The sequence below is a fragment of the Rhineura floridana genome, chromosome 4 (genome assembly GCF_030035675.1).
Source record: "Rhineura floridana isolate rRhiFlo1 chromosome 4, rRhiFlo1.hap2, whole genome shotgun sequence".
Taxonomy (NCBI): domain Eukaryota; kingdom Metazoa; phylum Chordata; class Lepidosauria; order Squamata; family Rhineuridae; genus Rhineura; species Rhineura floridana.
The window spans coordinates 190,172,473-190,191,734 of NC_084483.1; the positions used below are offsets into that span (position 1 = coordinate 190,172,473).

Here is a 19,262-nt window from a genome sequence, read left to right on the forward strand (position 1 = left end):
GGAAGATGCATTAGAAAAACATGATTTAGAGTCTAGACATTTGCTCAGTATCTATAGTGCTTGATGAGTCAGTCTAGGGCCAAGTCTGTTTCCTTTCATCCACAATCGATTATTCTCTTTATTTGAAATACTATCCTGCAGTAACCTCTCTGGGACTTTTAGCCCTTGCAGATAGTCTTGGAGTAAGGGCTGCATGCTGCTTATAGGGCCAGGTAAAGCTCTTGGTTTCTCTGACCCTTGCTGAGCTGATAGCTGCAATATCACCCCATGGCTACCTGCTGTAATGGTACTTAACTGCAACAGAAAGCAGTTTAGTAGCTCCCCCCTCTGGTAAGCAGCTATGGAGGCACAGACTAAGACACCTGACTCCTGTTGATAGTTCATGTTTTCAAACTCCTGACTCTTTACAGCTTTCTGGTGCATGAACCCATATCATACACATTACTATATATGCTTGCTTGCCGTGCTTACACATTTTTATGTACGTATTTTAAAAACGTAGTATGTGATGTATTCCTCAAGGTGATTTCTTCCCATTGTTTTAATTACCAATGAGTGATTATAAATCATGGTCGGTATACACACAGTAATTACTTTTCCTGCAGGACTAATGGGCAATGTCCTTTGTGATCTTGAATTTTAGTACTAACAAAGGTGTGCATAAGCATTTACTGGCACTACACTTGTTTGTTGCTACAGGTTATTATTTCACAGGAGATGGTGCTTATAGAACTAAAAAAGGTTATTACCAGATAACGGGGCGAATGGATGATGTCCTAAACATCAGCGGACACCGACTTGGAACTGCAGAGATTGAAGATGCCATGGTAATTACTGGGGCAATGAAAAGTGTAGGTCCCAATAATTCAAGTAAGCTGTTTTAAACATAATTGATTATCAAGGAGCTGCACTAATGCACAAGATTTTGATTTTCATTTACACCATTTGATTAATTTACACCATTTTAGCATTAAGAAATAATTTGCATATGTGAATGAGCCATCACAGATTAATCACCACAGATGGAACGTCTATTATGTAATGTATTATTTATTTTATTTATTAGATTTATATCCCGCCCTTCCTCCCAGTAGGAGCCCAGGGCAGCAAACAAAAGCTCTAAAAACACTCTAAAACACCATAAAAACAAACTTTAAAATATATTACGAAACATCCTCAAAAACATATTAAAACAAAACCTCTTTAAAAAAATATTGTTAAAAAAAGCTCTAAAAACATCTTTTTTAAAAAAACTTTAAAAATATATTAAAAAGCAATTCCAACACAGACTGGGATAAGGTTACATAAAAGGCTTGTTGAAAGAGGAAGGTCTTCAGTAGGTGACGAAAAGATGAGAGATGGCGCCTGTCTAATATTTAAGGGGAGGGACCTTAAACACAATTCTAGGCAGTTCACGTATCTGGTGAAGAGTCATCAACTAATGCGAGGTCAAAACCTAGTGGATGAAATGGTAAACCTTTGTCTCAACAGTACCACATCACACTATGCGTGGAGGCCCATGAAAAAGGACTCTTGCATATAGGAAGCAAGATATTGTGAAGTTCGATTCTGATGTCTCCCTGATCTGCTAGATTTAATTGTGTAGGAATCTTTTTTTTCCAGTGGAGGAACATTCTGGCAGTTTAAACTGTTACTGTTGACACAGATTTATCACTTCATATGTAGTTTGTGAGAACTAGGCCCATGTGACATACATACTGCAGAGGTGAGACTGTGCTGGGACCATCGGGCAAGCTTTTCCACCTGCCTTGCCCCACCCCTCTGCTTGGACCATATCAGGTGGAGCTGCAGACTGAGAGGTACTGCTGCAGGGGTGAGACTGTGCTGGGACCATCAAGGGACAAGCTTTTCCACCTGCTTTGCCCCCTCACTCCTGATCTTAGTGACATTTTTCTGGGGACTGTCCTTTATCGGGAAGACGAGTGCTTTTGACTTTTAGCCGTTGTTGCTTTTTAGAAATGCTAGAATTTTGTTAGCTTGAATTTTTGTAAATTGTGTTGTTTTTATTTGTATTGTGTTTTTCTATTTGTGTGTAAGCCACCTTGGGGGCCTTTTTGGCCAAAAGGCGGCCTAGAAATAAATCATAACATACATACATGTATGCCTGAACCAGTCAGTATATGGGCATCTGTTCATTCAAGTTTTAAAAGGAAGGCATGACGTGGAAGGCATGACGTTAAGCCAGTATAGATGCAAAGTTTTATTTATCTTTTTAAAGGATGAACATCCTGCAGTACCTGAAACAGCTGTGATTAGTTATCCCCATGATGTCAAAGGAGAAGGTAAGGGAGTGAAATGTTTTTTATAATTCAAATACTTGATTTTATGTTTAATCATTTCTTTTTAGATGCCCAGGTATGGAAAAGTCCGGTTTAAAGGAGAAAAAAAGTGGAATACATTCTATTCCAGATGCCTCTGTTAACAGTTTGATCAGATCAGCAGAATCAGGTTTAGAGGGTGGTTTTTTTTACTGTCTTAATAATATTGCATTGTCTTAAAATGCTTTTTCTTCAAAGAATAGTTAGAAACCGGATTTAGTTATGAAGCTTAACAGGATGAATGTATAAACTAAATTGATGATACCTTGATCCAAGAATTGTTGCAGAAGTATTAGTCATCCTTCTAATTTCTGATCCTTCATTCTCTTTCAGTACATAAGGAAGCACATGCAGTTATTTATGAGATTTCTTACCCACTCTTCACCATAAGGTCCCTGGGTGGGTTTTAGCAACATAATACAGTTATAAAAACAGTTAGTTACAAAAACAAATAGTACTGTTTTGAACAGAATATAAATTCAGCAAAGGAGATGGGTCCCACGAAACAAAGGCCAGAGTAAATATATGCATATTCAGCACATTGAATTGGGCCTATAAACCAACTGGCAACATATGCAGCTGTTTTAATACAGGGGTTATATGAGCTCTAAATGGAACCCTAGTCAGTAATGTGGCTGCTGCTTTTTTTGGACCTGTTGGAGTTTTCAGATAGTCTTTATACTATATGTACAGCACATTGCAATAGTAGTCTGGAGGTTACGAGAGTGTAGATTAGTGGCCAAGTTATCTCTGTTGAAGGACTATACCAGGCGAACCAGTCAGAGCTGGACATCGGCACTTCTAGCCACAGAGGGTTCCTGGGCCTCCAGTTACAGTGTTGGATCCAGGAGCACCCTAAACCTACAGACCTGTTTCTTATAGGGCAGGAGTTCCCAAATGGTCCATGGGTCACCAGTGGTCTGTGAGCTTTATTCAGGTGGTCTGTGGCATGTCTGTTGATTTGTTGTCAAAGATGGGAGATGGCACATCCACTACACTGAATATTCATATTGATATTTTTATTGCTCTTGTATTTCTTAAAAATTAAATTACAAATTTTACATCAACATAAGCGCTCACAAAACAAAGCAAAAAATATAAAAGGTTTGACTTATATAACAAAATTTATATTACAAAAACATTGTGGGGGGAAGATAAAAAAGTTGAAAAACAGAAAAAACATTCAAAAAAACAACTCATATTTGTGTTATTAAGCATAGTGGTAGGTTACTATATTAATGTAAATGAATTCAACGGGACTATTTCATCAGCAGTTTTCAAGTGGTCCATGGGGATAAAGGTTTGGGAACTACTGTTCTAGAGGAGTTTAACTGCATCCAAAACAGTACATCTCCCCATCTTCTGGACTTGAGAACTTGGAACACATAACACCTCTGTCTTTTCAAGATTCATTACTCAAAATGTGACATGATTTGGCCTCAAAGCTTTTGGCTCTAAGGCTGCAATCCTATACACACACATCTGGGAGTAAGTCCCATTGAACTCGCATGACTTCCCTTTGAGTAGATGTGTGTAAGATTGTACTGCAAGAATATTTTTACAAGTGTAACTAAGAAACTGTTTGAATTTTAAACAATGAAATAAGTATGTTGATCAGAACAACATTCTTAGCATAATTTCTTAGTATCACTAGTGAAAACATCCTTAGAGCCATTGCTTCAGGCAAGGTCATTGCCATTTATTATACCAAGAAAGGGATTATTCTATATGTGCTCCTTTGTGTAATGAAAAAGAGAGCTCCATACATGTTAAAAAGTAGTTTAATGCATAAATAAATGAACTCTGTCCTTTCTTCCAGCTGCATTTGCTTTTGTAGTTCTAAAAGATGACACAGCCCATCCAGAAACAGTTACCAAAGAACTAAGAGCAATAGTTGCCTCCAAGATAGCCAAGTATGCTGTGCCTGATCATGTTCTGGTAAGTTCTTCAGGATGATAACTAAAATTAAAGACAGAAAGCCATATGTCTTTAATAATGAAAAGTTATTTTCAAGTTACAGAGAGCTAGCATGCATCAACTAAGGCTGCAGTTCAATAGTTCAATAGGTCTGCTCAGAAGTAAGCTCTATTGGGTTCAATGGGACTTCCTCCTAGGTAGATATATATGGGATTGCAGCCCAAGCCTGCTTATACCACTGGGAACAATTCCTAGGGGAGGCTCAAGTATCTTCCAGACTCCTCTCAGACTAGTTTGTACATGTCCCTTGTTTTGGTAAAGAGAGTTGGTACCCATCTGTTTCCCACTTCCTACTTTACTGGTGATATGGGTATAGCTGGTTTTTTTTGCATGGTGGTGGTGGTCTGTTACTGACTAGTGTTGGTTGGGTGGTATAACTGGTCTATTTTAATAGGCTCGCCCCCCCCCCCGGTAATCCAAAATTAAGAGCAATAACTCCAGTCATGTTTGTAGGAGCACAGTTGTCTTCATTTTGAGAGTGCCAGACAGATTTTTCTTGATTTAGGCAAACTTGCTGCATTAGCCTGGGGGATGACTTTCCTTTACTTCCAAAATATATAGTCCTCTGTTGTACTGTCACTGCACATGAAACTTTCCTTTCATTGTTAATTCCATTATGACTTTCTCTACTGAATGATGGGCTTCCTTGTACTAAACCCTGGCTTAATATTACTAGACTCTAATGTGTGTGTATGTGTGTTTGGCTTAGGTTCCAGTTACGAGACCTATGCTACCACTATGCTTTGCCCTCTCTAAATACACTACCTTTTTTAAAAAAAGTTACAATATCACTTGTTTCTCTTTGCTATATGCTTACATTGATTGATTCAGGAATATGATTAAATACATCATAGAGGCACAAATCTTGGCCAAGTGTCACAGTCATCCTTGGACTGGAGCAGCCTTCTTCCTTCCTTTCTTTGCATGCAAGTTTAAAGTTTCCTTTTGCTCTTTGGAACAAACAGGGGTTTCCCAGTATGTTCAAATAAGGGAAGGAGTGGTATTTTCAAGCCACAGTTAGAGCATACTTGGATCAAACCACGATTTCAGATAGTGGTTTGTTCTAACTGTAGCTTGAAGAAACCACAGCTTTCCTGTATTGGACATAGCAGGAAACCATGGTTTGTTCCAAACTGCAGATGGGCACCAAAATGTTTTCCATTTGCACATTCTTGTCATGGGAAATCATGATTTTCTATTATGTCTGAACAGACCAGTATTTGAAGGCTTGTACAACTCTGGTTTAATTTAAAATATTATTGTTGCTCACTATCATGGCAACACACTTTCCCCTCTTCTCAAACAGGTAGTGAAGCGTCTTCCAAAAACTCGTTCAGGGAAAATAATGAGAAGGTTGCTACAGAGAATAGTGACAGGCAATGTTAATGATATGGGAGATATCACCACACTGGATGACTCCAGCGTCATCACAGAGATACTTGATGCATATGAGGAGTACAAAATTAAGCATCCTACTTTGTAATGAGAAGCTGTGGAGATATGTTCCATTAGAAACAGGAACGAAAGGAACCATGGAATCTACACAAGCTTTGTCACGGAATTCTACTTAATCATTTGATGCCCAGAAGTCTTCTGAAAAATTCTGTATATTACAGTAGGGTGTCTGTGTGTGTTTTACTGCACTTCACCTTTATTTGAAACGATGCAATATATAGTTCAGATTCTAATATTTTATATATTCTGTCTATCTTTTTAAATACTTCGTTTCCATACTGTATGTTTTTAACAAAGGAGCGAGTGTGAATTCAGCCTTAATATCTGTGCCTCGGAAATATGAAGCACCCTTTTGAGGGAAAATGCTCTCTAAATGTTCCTGACCATTCAAGTAGATTGAATTAGTCAATGCTTGAAGTAACATGAGTTTCTAAACATTTGTAACAACACAAGTACATACATTTCTGTATGACATTTTTCTATTCTGAAAAAAATGTGAAAAAGCACTTTTCTGATGTTTACCTTTCGCTGACTAAAGTAATCATGTTTTTAAATTCAATAATGGTTTCCTTTTTTAGTACTGAGTGGCACTATAGTATATATAATTTCATGAAAATTAATTCAGATGACATGTGGAAAATTGTTGCAAGGTTGTATTGAGATCTAATCATGAATTTAGGTTTGCTTTCAATTGGCTCAGAATTGTCTTTATTGTATAAAGAAATTTCGTTCTGTCCTTTTTAAGATGCTGTAATTTTCTTCCACTTGTTTTGAGGCTGAAAATATGTCCTGAATTGACCCAGCAAGCCAGCAGGAGCTGGCACAAAATCAATATAACTAACATGGTGCCATGATTAAGTTAATGTTGGGCAGTCACATTTGCCCAACCTGTGATTTCCCATGTGTGTGTTGCTTTTATACATTGTAGAAACAGGCCAGGAACCCTCTCCTACTTTATGACATGTGAAAATCCATTAAGGATTTTCATTAAGGGTGAGGATGGAAAAGCATCTTGCAGTATGAAAAGAATAAAAGGTCACATGGGAAGACTGCTACAGTAGTTAAGATGCTCTAAGTCCCTAGTGCCTTAACCAAAAGTATAATAAAACACTGCATTCACTGACAGGGGAGGTATAATCAAAAGCTTTGAAGTAGAATCAATTATGTGTCTTCTTTTTTGTTAAAGTGAATTTTAATTAGGAATTATTGACATAAAGATTAATTCCTTAATAAGGATATATAATATACAAATATATATGTATTTGTTTATATTGTGTATATAAAAATATGTAGAGAATCTGAATATATGCTGCTGTTCAGAAACAATACTGATTTCAGGTACCTTTACAAAAAAACCCCAAAAAAACCCCAGCTATGCATTCAGTGTCCAGAATGCAAGTCAACATTTCCATCTGGTTTTAGAGACTAATAACTTTCTGACACATGAAATTCTCGGGAGAATGAATTGTTCATTAGTGCATGGGAGATGCTTGGATATGGTTGGATTGGAAACAACTAATTCCCTGTATTGGTGGGACTAACTTGGGTCTATTTCAGTGCTAGATCTGCTTGTTTTATATCTGTAAAAGAGAGGTGCCTAACCCATGGTCTTCTAGTGTTGTTGGTCTGCAACTCCCATACTCTCTGATCATTGGCTGGGGCTGGTAGAGTCCTACAAAAACTGTACGGCCACAGGTTAGCCATCCATGTATCCGGGTTGTGCTTGCACCTTCTATGCAAGCACCATGTGATGACCTTCCAATCTTGCCAGCTGTTATAGATGTCCAAGTCCAGCTTTCCCCAACCTTTGAGTCCTCAGATATTGCTGGACCACAACTCCCATCAGCCCCAGCTAGCATGGCCAATGGTCAGGAATGATGGGAACTGTAGTCCAGCAACATCTGGGGACCCAAAGGTTAGAAAAGGCTGATTCTAGTCAAACTCGCATCTAGAGCTATACAGACTATCGGCTTGATTTTATTAGGCTAAAAGCTCCTTTCAGCACAGGAGGGAGTATTTTTGTAACAGTACATCTGATTGCCAGTGATTTTCAAGCCAATGAATCAGGAATGAATTACTTACTGCTGGAAACCAGTAGGCTAAAAGTTAGAATGTAGGTGTGGTATAGTGGTTAAGATGTTGGACTATGACCTGGGAGATGAGGGTTTGAATCCCCACATAGCCATGAAGCTCACTGGGTGACCTTAGGCCAGTCATTGCCTCTCAGCCTCATGAAAACCCTAGTCATAGGGTCGCCATAAGTCGGAATTGACTTGAAGGCAGTACATTTACATTTAGGGGTGGTCCATGTTTTATGTATTTAGTGTGTATACAGAATAAATGCAAAACATGAGGGGAAAGCAGGTGTGGATATGTTCCCTGGAAAGGAGAAGTGTTCCTTAATTGGGTTTTAATAATTTTTTAACCTGCTTTTTAAGAGAATTCTTCACAAAGGATGCACATAACACACAAAATCAGCAAGAGCATCCCCTGCTGGACATTTATTATATGAACAATTCATTGCTTAGTATGGGGGTGGGAACTGCTGGCCTGTGGACCAATCTTAGCCCGTCAGGGGGTTCAATTTGGCCTGCGAGGACATTTTCCCCAAACCATGCTCATCCATCATTGGTTGCTATCACTTCTGATGTCAGCTGATGGGTAAGAGGGAAGGGCTAAGTCCTTGTTTGCTGCATGCACCTGTTCCCATTAGGGAATGTGCAAACAGCCAAAGCAGCAGGATTTAACCCCTCTCATCATCTGATGAGTGAGGGATTAAATCCTGCTCAGTTCAGCAAGATTCTGCACAAATCTGTCTGATTCAGGTTTGTATGTATTTTGAAGAATATGCACTCTTTAAAATGGATGTAAGATATGTAAAACAAACCCATTTGTTTTAGCAGGGCTTTTGATGCAAATAGGACTTTAAAGCACCTTTCACTTAATATCATTGTGATGTCAGGTGATTTTGAAGCTGATCCTGATAAAGAGCCTAAAAGATTCCTTACTCTTGGCTTAGTAGGAGACCCGTCCATTTCATAAAGATGAGCAGACTAACCCTATGGTCCTGCTGCACTGATGGCCAGTGTCAGTGTTACATAGTCATTAAAAATAGTAATGAGAATTGATCCTCAGTGTCTCTTTATACTTCATTATAATTTTAAAATTCTTTAAGCAGACACTCAGTGTCACTTCTTAAAAGCTGTTTTGCCTTAAAGGCTCTAAAATCAGATGCACAACACATACGTATTGGGTCAGTTATAAAGGCTGCATGTATGACCAAATGGCAGTCTCCACAATTAACCTGTCTATATGTTAATGTCATGTGTGATTGGTCTATGGTGCCTTGCTTGTGGAATCCTGTCCCGAAAGAGGTCTGGCTGGTGCCTACTCCATTATCCTTTTAGACATCAGACCAAAAACCATTCTATTTTTCCTAGGCTTTTCAGAGAATACAGATTGTTTTGTTATGTGCTTTCAAGTTGATTACGACTTATGGCGACCCTATGAATCAGTGATCTCCATTTTTATACTGATTTGTATGTTTTCTTTTTATTGAAATGTTTATGTATGCCACCCTGGAATCATTTTTTAAATAAAGGATCGTACATAAATCCAAATTAAAAACATATCTGAGTAAAAAATGTAGAATACAGCAATTCAGGCTGATGCACACTTTACTCTCTGAATGATAGGATGTATGGCGGAAGTAACCCTCTTGCTACTTCTGCTGCTTGTCTTATCTGCTGGAAGAAAGCAGCCTGCCTCCAAAAATCAGGAAACATAACAAAGTACCAACTTAAGTGTACAAAGGACATGTTTCTATAAATACAAACATATTGTTCTTAAAGCAAAATGCTAAACACTACCCCTAAGGAGCAGCATAAACTCCTTACTTGCATTTGCCCTTTTGACATATGACTGCTACCTGACAGCAACTTTTACACTGGTCTTCTCTTTTTGCTTAATACTCGTATTGGTGATTTGATTTTAGCCTGGACAATTGTATTAAAATAATAATAAAATGGCAACTTTCTGAAGTTGTGAGTTGTATAAAATATGGCATCCCTTGTATATGTTAGTTTCTATTGTACTCATACTTGCAAACATTTGATTATTTAACACATTGCCTTAAAAGACCAGAAACAGGGAAAGCATGTTTATGAAATTTTTCACTAAATATCCTTGTACAGTGTGTATATGAAAAAAATCTAAAGTTTTGGCAACCTATTGTTGAAATTTGACTCAAGGTACATAACAGGTAGCATAGAAACTACATCAGAACCATATCCTGATTCAAAGGGCTGCAGTAAAGCAATATAAATATTTAAATGCCTGAGTTATTATTATTATTTATTAGATTTATATACTGCCCCACTAGCATAGCTCTCTGGGCAGTGTACAACAGAAAATACAAAATACATCTCATAAAATTGCATAATAAACATTACAAAAACGTATAAAGTGCAGAAATCAGATTACATAATTTTTTTAAAAAAATTTAAAATTAAAACGCCATAGAAAAGAGGCAGGTCTTAAGCTGGCGCCGAAAAGACAGCAGCGTTGGCACCATATGCACCTCAACGGGGAGACTATTTCAGAGTTCGGGGGCCACCACTGAGAAGGCCCTAGTTCTTGTCACCACCCTCCGAGCCTCTCTATGAGTCGGGACTCAGAGGAGGGCCTTCAATGTAGAGTGCAGTGTCCAGGCAGGTTCATATCGGGAGAGGCGTTCCAACAGGTATTGTGGTCCCGTGCCGTGTAGGGCTTTATAGGTTAAAACCAACACTTTGAATCTGGCCCGGAAGCATATTGGCAGCCAATGTAAACGAGCCAGAACAGGTGTTATGTGTTCCGACCGCTTGGTCCTCGTTATTAATCTGGCCGCCGCATTTTGGACAAGCTGTAGCTTCCGAACTGTCTTCAAAGGCAGCCCAACGTAGAGCGCATTGCAGTAGTCTAATCATGAGATTACCAGAGCATGTACAACTGATGTAAGGTCCTCTCCGCTCAGGTAGGGACGTAGCTGGGCTACCAACTGAAGTTGGTAGAACGTGTTCCGAGCCACCGAGGCCACTTGAGCCTCAAGTGACAGGGAAGGGTCTAAAGAACTCCCAGACTACGAACCCGCTCCTTTAGGGGGAGCGTGACCCCATCCAGTTAGTGTATTAGCTCAAATTTGCCTATATTCTAAATACTAGGAACATGCATGATGGGGATGAGATATTTAGGGTATGGATTTGTAGGGCTTGACAAAGAACTTGTACAGTTGCAACTTCTGAACTGTCAGAATCCTAGCCAAATCCATAAAATGTGTAAAGAAACAGGAAATGGCTTCTAGGTAATCTTTTCCTAGATCTCTACCTTTTATTAGTTAACAGAAATTATCCAACTGTGCTTTATGGAGCCAAAAGGCTGTAACAGGGCTCATATCTAGTAGTTTTCCTTACCAATACAGAGAACTGGTGCCGCCTAATGGTCACTAGGTAGCACATTTTAAGGAAAACTGGATCTCCTAAGCTACAGATAACCTACAAAAAAAATACCCATGGTAGCAATCCAGTGTACAGTTTTAAGTGAGGTGGAATATGGCCTATTGCAAACTTCTAGAACATCTCTGCCTGTGCCTGTGCCTTGCTAATTGACATACCCACAGTATCAAAATCAAGGTTTTTCACAACAGATAGACCAACCATTTACCCAATGCACTATAATTGTTTTTAAAGTCTAAAACAGTATCAAAATCAAGGTTTTTCACAACAGATAGACCAAGCATTTACCCAATGCACTATAATTGTTTTAAAAGTCGAAAACAGGACATTTTTCAAACCCTCTTTAGGTATTCAAAGAACATGTAAAAAGAACAATGGGATTAAGCAAACATGCCCCATCTTCAGTAACCCTTTATGTGTTCAGTGTGAAGGTCTGAAGTGTTTCTAAGTGTGTTAATCTGAATTTGCTTATATGTTCCTTATAGGCCTTTCTGCTCAATATGGGTCAATCGGGGCACCATGCATGGATGACAATGGGGGCAAGGCCTACACATTCTCCCCCCTCCCATGCTTGAGCATCCAAACTAGACTTCACTCTCCCTCAAAACCTGGGACATCAATTAGGAAAGCTTAAGGTCATAGAAACATAGAGTTGGAAGGGGCATATAAGGCCACTGAGTCCAACCCCCTGCTCAGTGCTTCTGGTGTTGGAAACCCCACCACCTCCCTAGGTCATTGGCTCCATTGCTCTAATAGGAAGTTTTTCTCGATGTTCAGTCAAAATCTGAGCCCATTATTCCATGTCCTGCACTCTGGGACGATCAAGAAGAGATCCTGGTCCTCCTCTGTGTGGCAACCTTTCAAATACTTGAAGAGTGCTATCATGTCTCCCCTCAGTCTTCTCTTCTCCAGGCTAAACATGACCAGTTCTTCCAATCTCTCCTCATAGGGCTTAGTTTCCAGTCCCCTGATCATCCTTGTTGCCCTCCTCTGAAATTGTTCCAGCTTGTCTGCATCCTTCTTAAAGTGTGGCATCCAGAACTGGTCAGGGATGGGGAACCCTTCTGGGCAGCCTTCAAAGGGCCACAGATAATGGGCAGATAATGTTTATCTTTGTACAGTACTGTAGGCTAGTTCATTCAGACAAGCAAGAGCCATTGCCATTATTCAAGGATGTACTCCAGGCAAAAGCACTCGGGGTATGAAGTGGGGCCAATGAGGAGGGTGTCCTGGGGAGAGTTGTGAGGGTTAGATGCAGAAACATTTTTTCCCTGCCCTAGGGCCCAAAGCTCCCCACCTTGCTTTAGGTAATGGGAATCTCACTTAAGTCAGGAGAGCTTATTTCTGAGTAAACAACTAAGGGAACTGCTGGAAGAGGGCTCCTATCTCATCCCAGTTAATAGGTTATGATTAAGTAAAGATAAACAATTTTATTATGGTATAAGGTTTCATGGACTAGAGTCCACTTCATCAGAAGTCTGAGGGACGGTGTAAAAGCCGGAACGGAACAGGCCGGAACAGGCCCTTTATAAAAGAAATTGATGCCAAAAGCATTGGGATGTGTTAGAGACACTTGAGAACAACATTTAGGAACAAAAACCATTCTGATAGGGTTTTTATTAACCCTTTAACAACCAAAATGCCCTCTGGAATGGAATGAAACAGCCTGGCGACTTCCCAGAGAGCCAGACCTCTGAAATTCACCAGTCCCACATGACTACATGGGATGCATGCAATAAGACACAAAACTTCCACGCAAACCACGTTCCGATACCCGTTCCAGGCTATAATACATTTTTACAAAAAACAGCCTGGAACAGCGACTTCCCAGCAAGCCAGACCTCCCAAATTCACCAGTCCCACATGACTACCTGGGATGCATGCAATAAGACACAAAGCTTCCACGCAAACCATGTCCCGATACCCGTTCCAGGCTATAATACGCTTTTACGTAAAACAGCCCAGAACAGCGACTTTCCAATCAGCCAGACCCACCAAATTCACCAGTCCCACATGACTACATGGGATTCATTCAATAAGACACAAAACTTCCACGCAAACCACGTTCCGATACCCATTCCGGGCTATAATAGGCTTTTACATAAAACATCCTGAAATGGCGACTTCCCAATCAGCCAGACCCACCAAATTCACCAGTCCAACATGACTACATGGGATTCATGCAAAAAGTCACAAAACTTCCACTCAAACCATGTTCCAATACCCGTTCCGGGCTATAATACACTTTTATGTAAAACAGCCCGGAACGGCGACTTCCCAATGAGCCAGACCCACCAAATTCACCAGTCCCACATGACTACATGGGATGCATGCAAAAAGTCACAAAACGTCCACGCAAACCACGTTCCAATACCCGTTCTGGGCTATAATACACTTTTAATAATAATAATAATAATAATTTAATTTGTGGGTCGCCTATCTGGCCAATGGCCACTCTAGGCGACGTACAATTTAACAACAATACATTACATCATAATAAAATACATCATAAAATACAATATAACAATAAAACAATAAAACAGTTCCAGTACAGAGTAATAGGCTATTTGTCGTAAAAATTTAACCCTCCCCGTAAGTCCCAAAGGCCTGTCTGAAGAGCCAGGTCTTCAAAGCTTGGCGGAATACATTCAGGGAAGGGGCATGCCGAAGGTCATACGGGAGGGAGTTCCAGAGAGTGGGGGCCGCCACTGAAAATGCCCTCTCTCTTGTCCCCGCCAACCTAGCTGTTTTAGTTGGCGGGATTGAGAGAAGGTCCTGTGTGGCTGATCTTGTTGGGTGGCATGGTTGGTGGCGCTGGAGGCGCTCCATCAGATAAACTGGGCCGAGACCGTATAGGGATTTAAAGGTTAATACCAACACCTTGAATTGGGCCCGGAAAATAACTGGAAGCCAGTGTAGGTCGAACAACACTGGAGTGATGTGTTCCCGGCAGCGACAGTTTGTAAGTAGTCGAGCCGCCTTGTTTTGTATAAGTTGTAATTTCCGGACTGTTTTCAAGGGTAACCCCACGTAGAGCGCATTACAGTAATCCAACCGAGATGTGACCAGGGCATGTACCACCAGTGGGAGCTGATGAGCAGGAAGGTAGGGCTGCAGTCTACGAATGAGGTGTAATTGATACCAAGCTGCCCGGCTCACTGCCGAAATCTGAGCCTCCATGGACAGCTTGGAATCAAGAACAACCCCAAGGCTGCGGACCTGGTCCTTCAGGGGCAATTTCACCCCGTCAAACACCAGGTCAACATCTCCCAACCTTCCCTTGTCTCCAACGAGTAGCACCTCAGTCTTATCAGGATTCAACTTCAGCCTGTTCCTTCCCATCCATCCACTCACGGATTCCAGGCACTTGGACATGGTCTCCACAGCAGACTCTGGTGAAGATTTAAACGAGAGATAGAGCTGAGTGTCATCCGCATATTGGTGACACTGCAGCCCAAATCTCCTGATGATTGTCCCCAGCGGCTTCATATAGATATTAAATAGCATGGGAGAGAGGATAGAGCCCTGTGGCACACCACAATTGAGAGGCCAAGGGTCTGAAACCTCCTCCCCCAATGCTACCTGTTGATGCCTGTCGGAAAGAAAGGAATGGAACCACCGTAGTACAGTGCCTCCTATTCCTGATTCCTCCAGGCGATGTAAAAGGATACTGTGGTCAACAGTATCAAAAGCTGCTGAGAGATCGAGGAGGACAAGAAAGGTGAATTCTCCCCTATCCAATGCCCTCCTCATATCATCAACCAGAGCTGACCAATGCTGTTTCAGTTCCATGTCCAGTCCTGAAACCCGATTGGTATGGATCCAAATAATCCGTTTCATCCAAGTGTGTCGACAACTGATTAGCCACCACTTGCTCAATGATCTTGCCCAGGAATGGTAAATTCGAAATTGGGCGAAAGTTATTCAAAACTTGGGGATCCAAGGAGGACTTCTTTAAGATGGGCTTTACAATTGCCTCCTTGAGTGCTAATGGCATTACACCCTCCTCCAAGGATGCATTGACCACCGCCTTAATCCCCTCGCCCAATTTCTCTTTGCAGCTCACAAGGAGCCACGATGGGCAAGGATCAGTTAGACAGGTGGTAGGCTTCACAGTCGAGAGCACCTTGTCCACATCCTCAGAAGGAAGAGGTCGAAACCGATCCCATTTGACCGGGTTGCAACTGGCCAACTCTGTTTCATTTACTGTATCCACGGTGTACGGAATTGAGCTCCGTAAATATTCGATTTTGTCGGCAAAGTGCTTTGCTAATTTGTCACAGGAGGCCTTAGACTGTTCCAAGGGTTCCTGAGCAACTGGACCGACCAGGCTTCGGACCACTTGGAACAACCTCCTGGGACAGCGCTCTGCGGATGCAATAGAGGCAGCAAAGAACCTCTTCTTTTCTGCCTTTATTGCCACTTGGTAGGCAGTTACTGCTGCTCTAACCTGTGTCTGGACATCTTCGGAACGGGATTTCCGCCACTGGCGTTCTAGTCGTCTCACCTCCTGTCTCAGATTTCGCAACCGTGGAGTATACCAAGGTGCTAACTGAGTTCTATTCAGGGGGAGAGGACGTATCGGCGCCACGCGGTCCAGAGCCCTGGTGATCCCCTCATTCCACTCCATCACCAGGGTATCGACCGTGCGGCCTTCAGCAGGTTCCAATTCCCCAAGTGCAGTCAGGAATCCTTCTGGATCCATTAGGCGTCTGGGGTGGACCATTCTAATAGGTCCTTTTCCCCTACGGAGGGTGTGTGATATTGAGAAGTCTATATTTACCAGATAGTGGTCTGACCATGATACAGGGGTGGAAGAAGCCACCCCCAACTTCAGAACACTTCCCTCCCCTCCCAGGACAAATATAAGGTCGAGAGCATGGCCGGCTACATGGGTGGGCCCAATATTACTAAGGTGCACGCCAGTTAAACTTTTAAGAGGCAACATTGTATGTAATAACATTTATGATTTTATTTGATTTTAAAAGTGTATTATCGGTCTGCGGCCTATGGCCAGACAGCAATAAATGATTGATTGATTGATACTAAGGTGCAGTTCCCAGGAAGCCATGGTTTCCAGGAAATCCCGAGGGGCTCCTACGAGAGTGGCCTCAGCATGTACGTTGAAGTCCCTGAGAATTAACAGCTCTGGGGACAACGCACGTACAGCCGAGACCACCTCTAGCACCTCGGCCAGGGAGTCTGCTGTGCAGCGGGGTGGGCGGTACACAAGCAGGATCCCCAAACTGCCCTTCGGGCCCAACCTCCAGTACATGCAGTCAACAAACTTAGTCCTATGAAGAGGAGGTCTGGTAAAAACTAGAGACTCCCGATAGATTGCCACACCCCCTCCCCGCCTTCCCACCCTCGGTTGTTGTGCATAACGGAAACCCGGCGGACACATGGCCTCAAGAATGGGAGCTGAGGCCTCATCCAGCCAGGTCTCTGTAATACATGCCAGGTCTGCTTGCCCATCCAAGATTATATCATGGATATGCGATGTTTTTTGTACTACAGACCTGGCATTACACAACAACAATCGAAGGTCGGTAGGAATCCTGCATCCCCCAGTTGTCGTCTGGTTCTGAACAGACCCGGAACATGGGATGGGTATTACACATCTATCCCGTGTTCCCCTCATCTGGCATGGTCTGCCAACAGTACCATTCCAGCATCTGCCGCCCACTCTTTCTATAGTTTGGCCCCTCACCCTCCCTGTCACATCCCCCCCTGACTTGCACATGCCCCTGTCCCTGTTCGCCAATCAGACAGGCCACCCACCCTAAAACAATAATGAGCCGGAGACCCGCCTCTAACACTCTGATACTGCTAAATTAAATTAAAATTAAAATTAAAAGTCATTACAATTCCCCCACAACCACACATCCATACATCCCCCCAGTCAAAATCAGCCCAAAATCAACACAAGTAGTCCTAGTCTTGGCAGTGGTGGCAATAATAAAGATGACAATTCTGCGCAATGACAAGGCAATTCGTAAATAATGCTCACAGACAGGGCTTGTAGATGGAATACAGACAGCTGTGATAAATTCACAGCCAAAGCTCACAGCCACGAAGATTGGTGGTCGCGATGATACAACAGCTGATATTAAGAACAGCACCAATTTCAGCAATGATTAGGGTCTAAAGTCCACTCTCCAGTTGCAGCCGCATTCCAGCAGATGGCAGACAACAGGTCACAACAACAGGGCAGTGGCGGCTCGAAACGGAACAGGGACCGCGGCCCGGCACCAAGCAAGGGCGGGGTGCCCAATCCAACGGCGATCCAAGGCCGCAACGCCGCGGCTCCCAGCACGTCTGGTCCCAACGGCCCAGGAGCAACAAGGGCGGCGGCAATCCAGTCCAAATCCAGCGGCGATCCAAGGCCGCAACGTCACAACGCCGCGACCACCCAGCACGTCCGGCCCCAGCGGCCCAAGAGCAGCAGGGGCAGCAGCAGTCCGACCTGAACAAAAGCCAGCAGCAATGGTCCAAAACAACGCGGCCGCGGCGACACAGCAGCGCCCGAGCCCAGGCGAACTACAGCAGTTCAAAAGAGGTGCAGCACGACCGCCCGCACCCAGCCACGACAACCAGACAGCAGCAACAATCCCACCACAACAGTCCAGGAGGGTCCAAGGGTGGGCGGCGTCGCGACCGCTCGCGTCCGGGCCACAACCGCAGAGCGGCAGCACCCGAGACCGCGGCACCAAAGGCTGCAAAAAGAACGCGGCACCCCGCCCACCCAGACGGCCGAGCCAGTAGCGGCCACATACACCCACACTCCACTCCAGTAAACGATGTCATCAGCGGCACAAGTAAGGTGGGGTAGTAAGTGGTAGGTGGTAGATGGTAAATGGAAGGCGACAGTGGTAAATTTAAAAGATAAAATGCGGAGCTCCTACTTGAACGTCCGCCTTGGTCGCCATCTTGCACTTTTATGTAAAACAGCCTGGAACGGCGACTTTCCAGCGAGCCAGACCTCCCAAATTCACCAGTCCCACATGACTACATGGGATTCATGCAGTAAGACACAAAACTTCCATGCAAACCACGTTCCGATACCCGTTCCGGGCTATAATACGCTTTTATGTAAAACAGCCCAGAACGGCGACTTCCCAATTAGCCAGACCCACCAAATTCACCAGTCCCACATGACTACATGGGATGCATGCAATAAGACACAAAACATCAACGCAAACCACATTCTGATACCTGTTCTGGGCTATAATACACTTTTACGTAAAACAGCCCGGAACGGCGACTTCCCAATCAGCCAGACCTACCAAAATTCACCAACCACACATGTTGCTGCCTCTCCTTTTGTTGGGAAATGGGATATAACACAGGATGACCCAGAAGCCTCTGGGGTGATCAGCAATAACCTTTCTTGCTGTTTGTAGGTCCACCAATAGTGCTGCTACCAGGTTGCAAATGGCTGGTGAATTGGAGAGAGAAAGAGAGATTGGAAGGGCAAGTCGGCTGGCAGAAGGGGGAGAGAAACAGTTTGCCTTCTGTGAAATAGATGTGCTATCACAGGAAAAAAACTGGGTTCAAAGAAGTGCACTTGTGTGCTTGGGCTGACTCCACCTCTGCATTGTATTCAAGTTCTGGGCCAAACCTCACCAGTTTGCTTTCTGTGAAATGAGTTTCTGACACAACTACTTTCAAAATCAAGGTTATTACAGTCTGGAACCTATGGAAGGGACTCACACTCATTGGGCAGAGCGCATGAGGTGGAGGCAGAAGAACTTTCCAGTCAAAAGGCTCTCAGGCAAGAAGTCTGGAGAACAGGACCTTGGACAGCCACTGCCAGTCGGAGGGCCAAACTAGATGAGCTACCAATCATGCAATAAACAATTGTACGATGAGCTTTGCAACACTAAATTGAAGGTGCAGGGCAGCTGATCCTTAGTGGGGTCCTGACATGGGGGCTTTAGTCCCTGCACCTGCTATTTACATTGGGGAATACTAATACTACTAATAATAATTAGTACCA

General features: G+C 42.8%; 1 protein-coding gene across 5 annotated transcripts in view; it reads left to right on the forward strand.

Moving 5' to 3' along the window:
• ACSS1 (acyl-CoA synthetase short chain family member 1) overlaps nucleotides 1-6,928 on the forward strand; it is a 78,772-nt gene extending 71,844 nt beyond the window's left edge. For all 5 annotated transcript variants that reach the window (XM_061625632.1, XM_061625631.1, XM_061625635.1 and 2 more), the window contains 4 exons: nucleotides 700-827; nucleotides 2,240-2,303; nucleotides 4,159-4,277; nucleotides 5,623-6,928. In XM_061625632.1, the coding sequence (XP_061481616.1) occupies nucleotides 700-827; nucleotides 2,240-2,303; nucleotides 4,159-4,277; nucleotides 5,623-5,799 (488 nt within the window). In that variant the 3' untranslated portion in view covers nucleotides 5,800-6,928. The remainder of the gene's footprint in view (nucleotides 1-699; nucleotides 828-2,239; nucleotides 2,304-4,158; nucleotides 4,278-5,622) is intronic.
• Nucleotides 6,929-19,262: the final 12,334 nt, after the last annotated feature.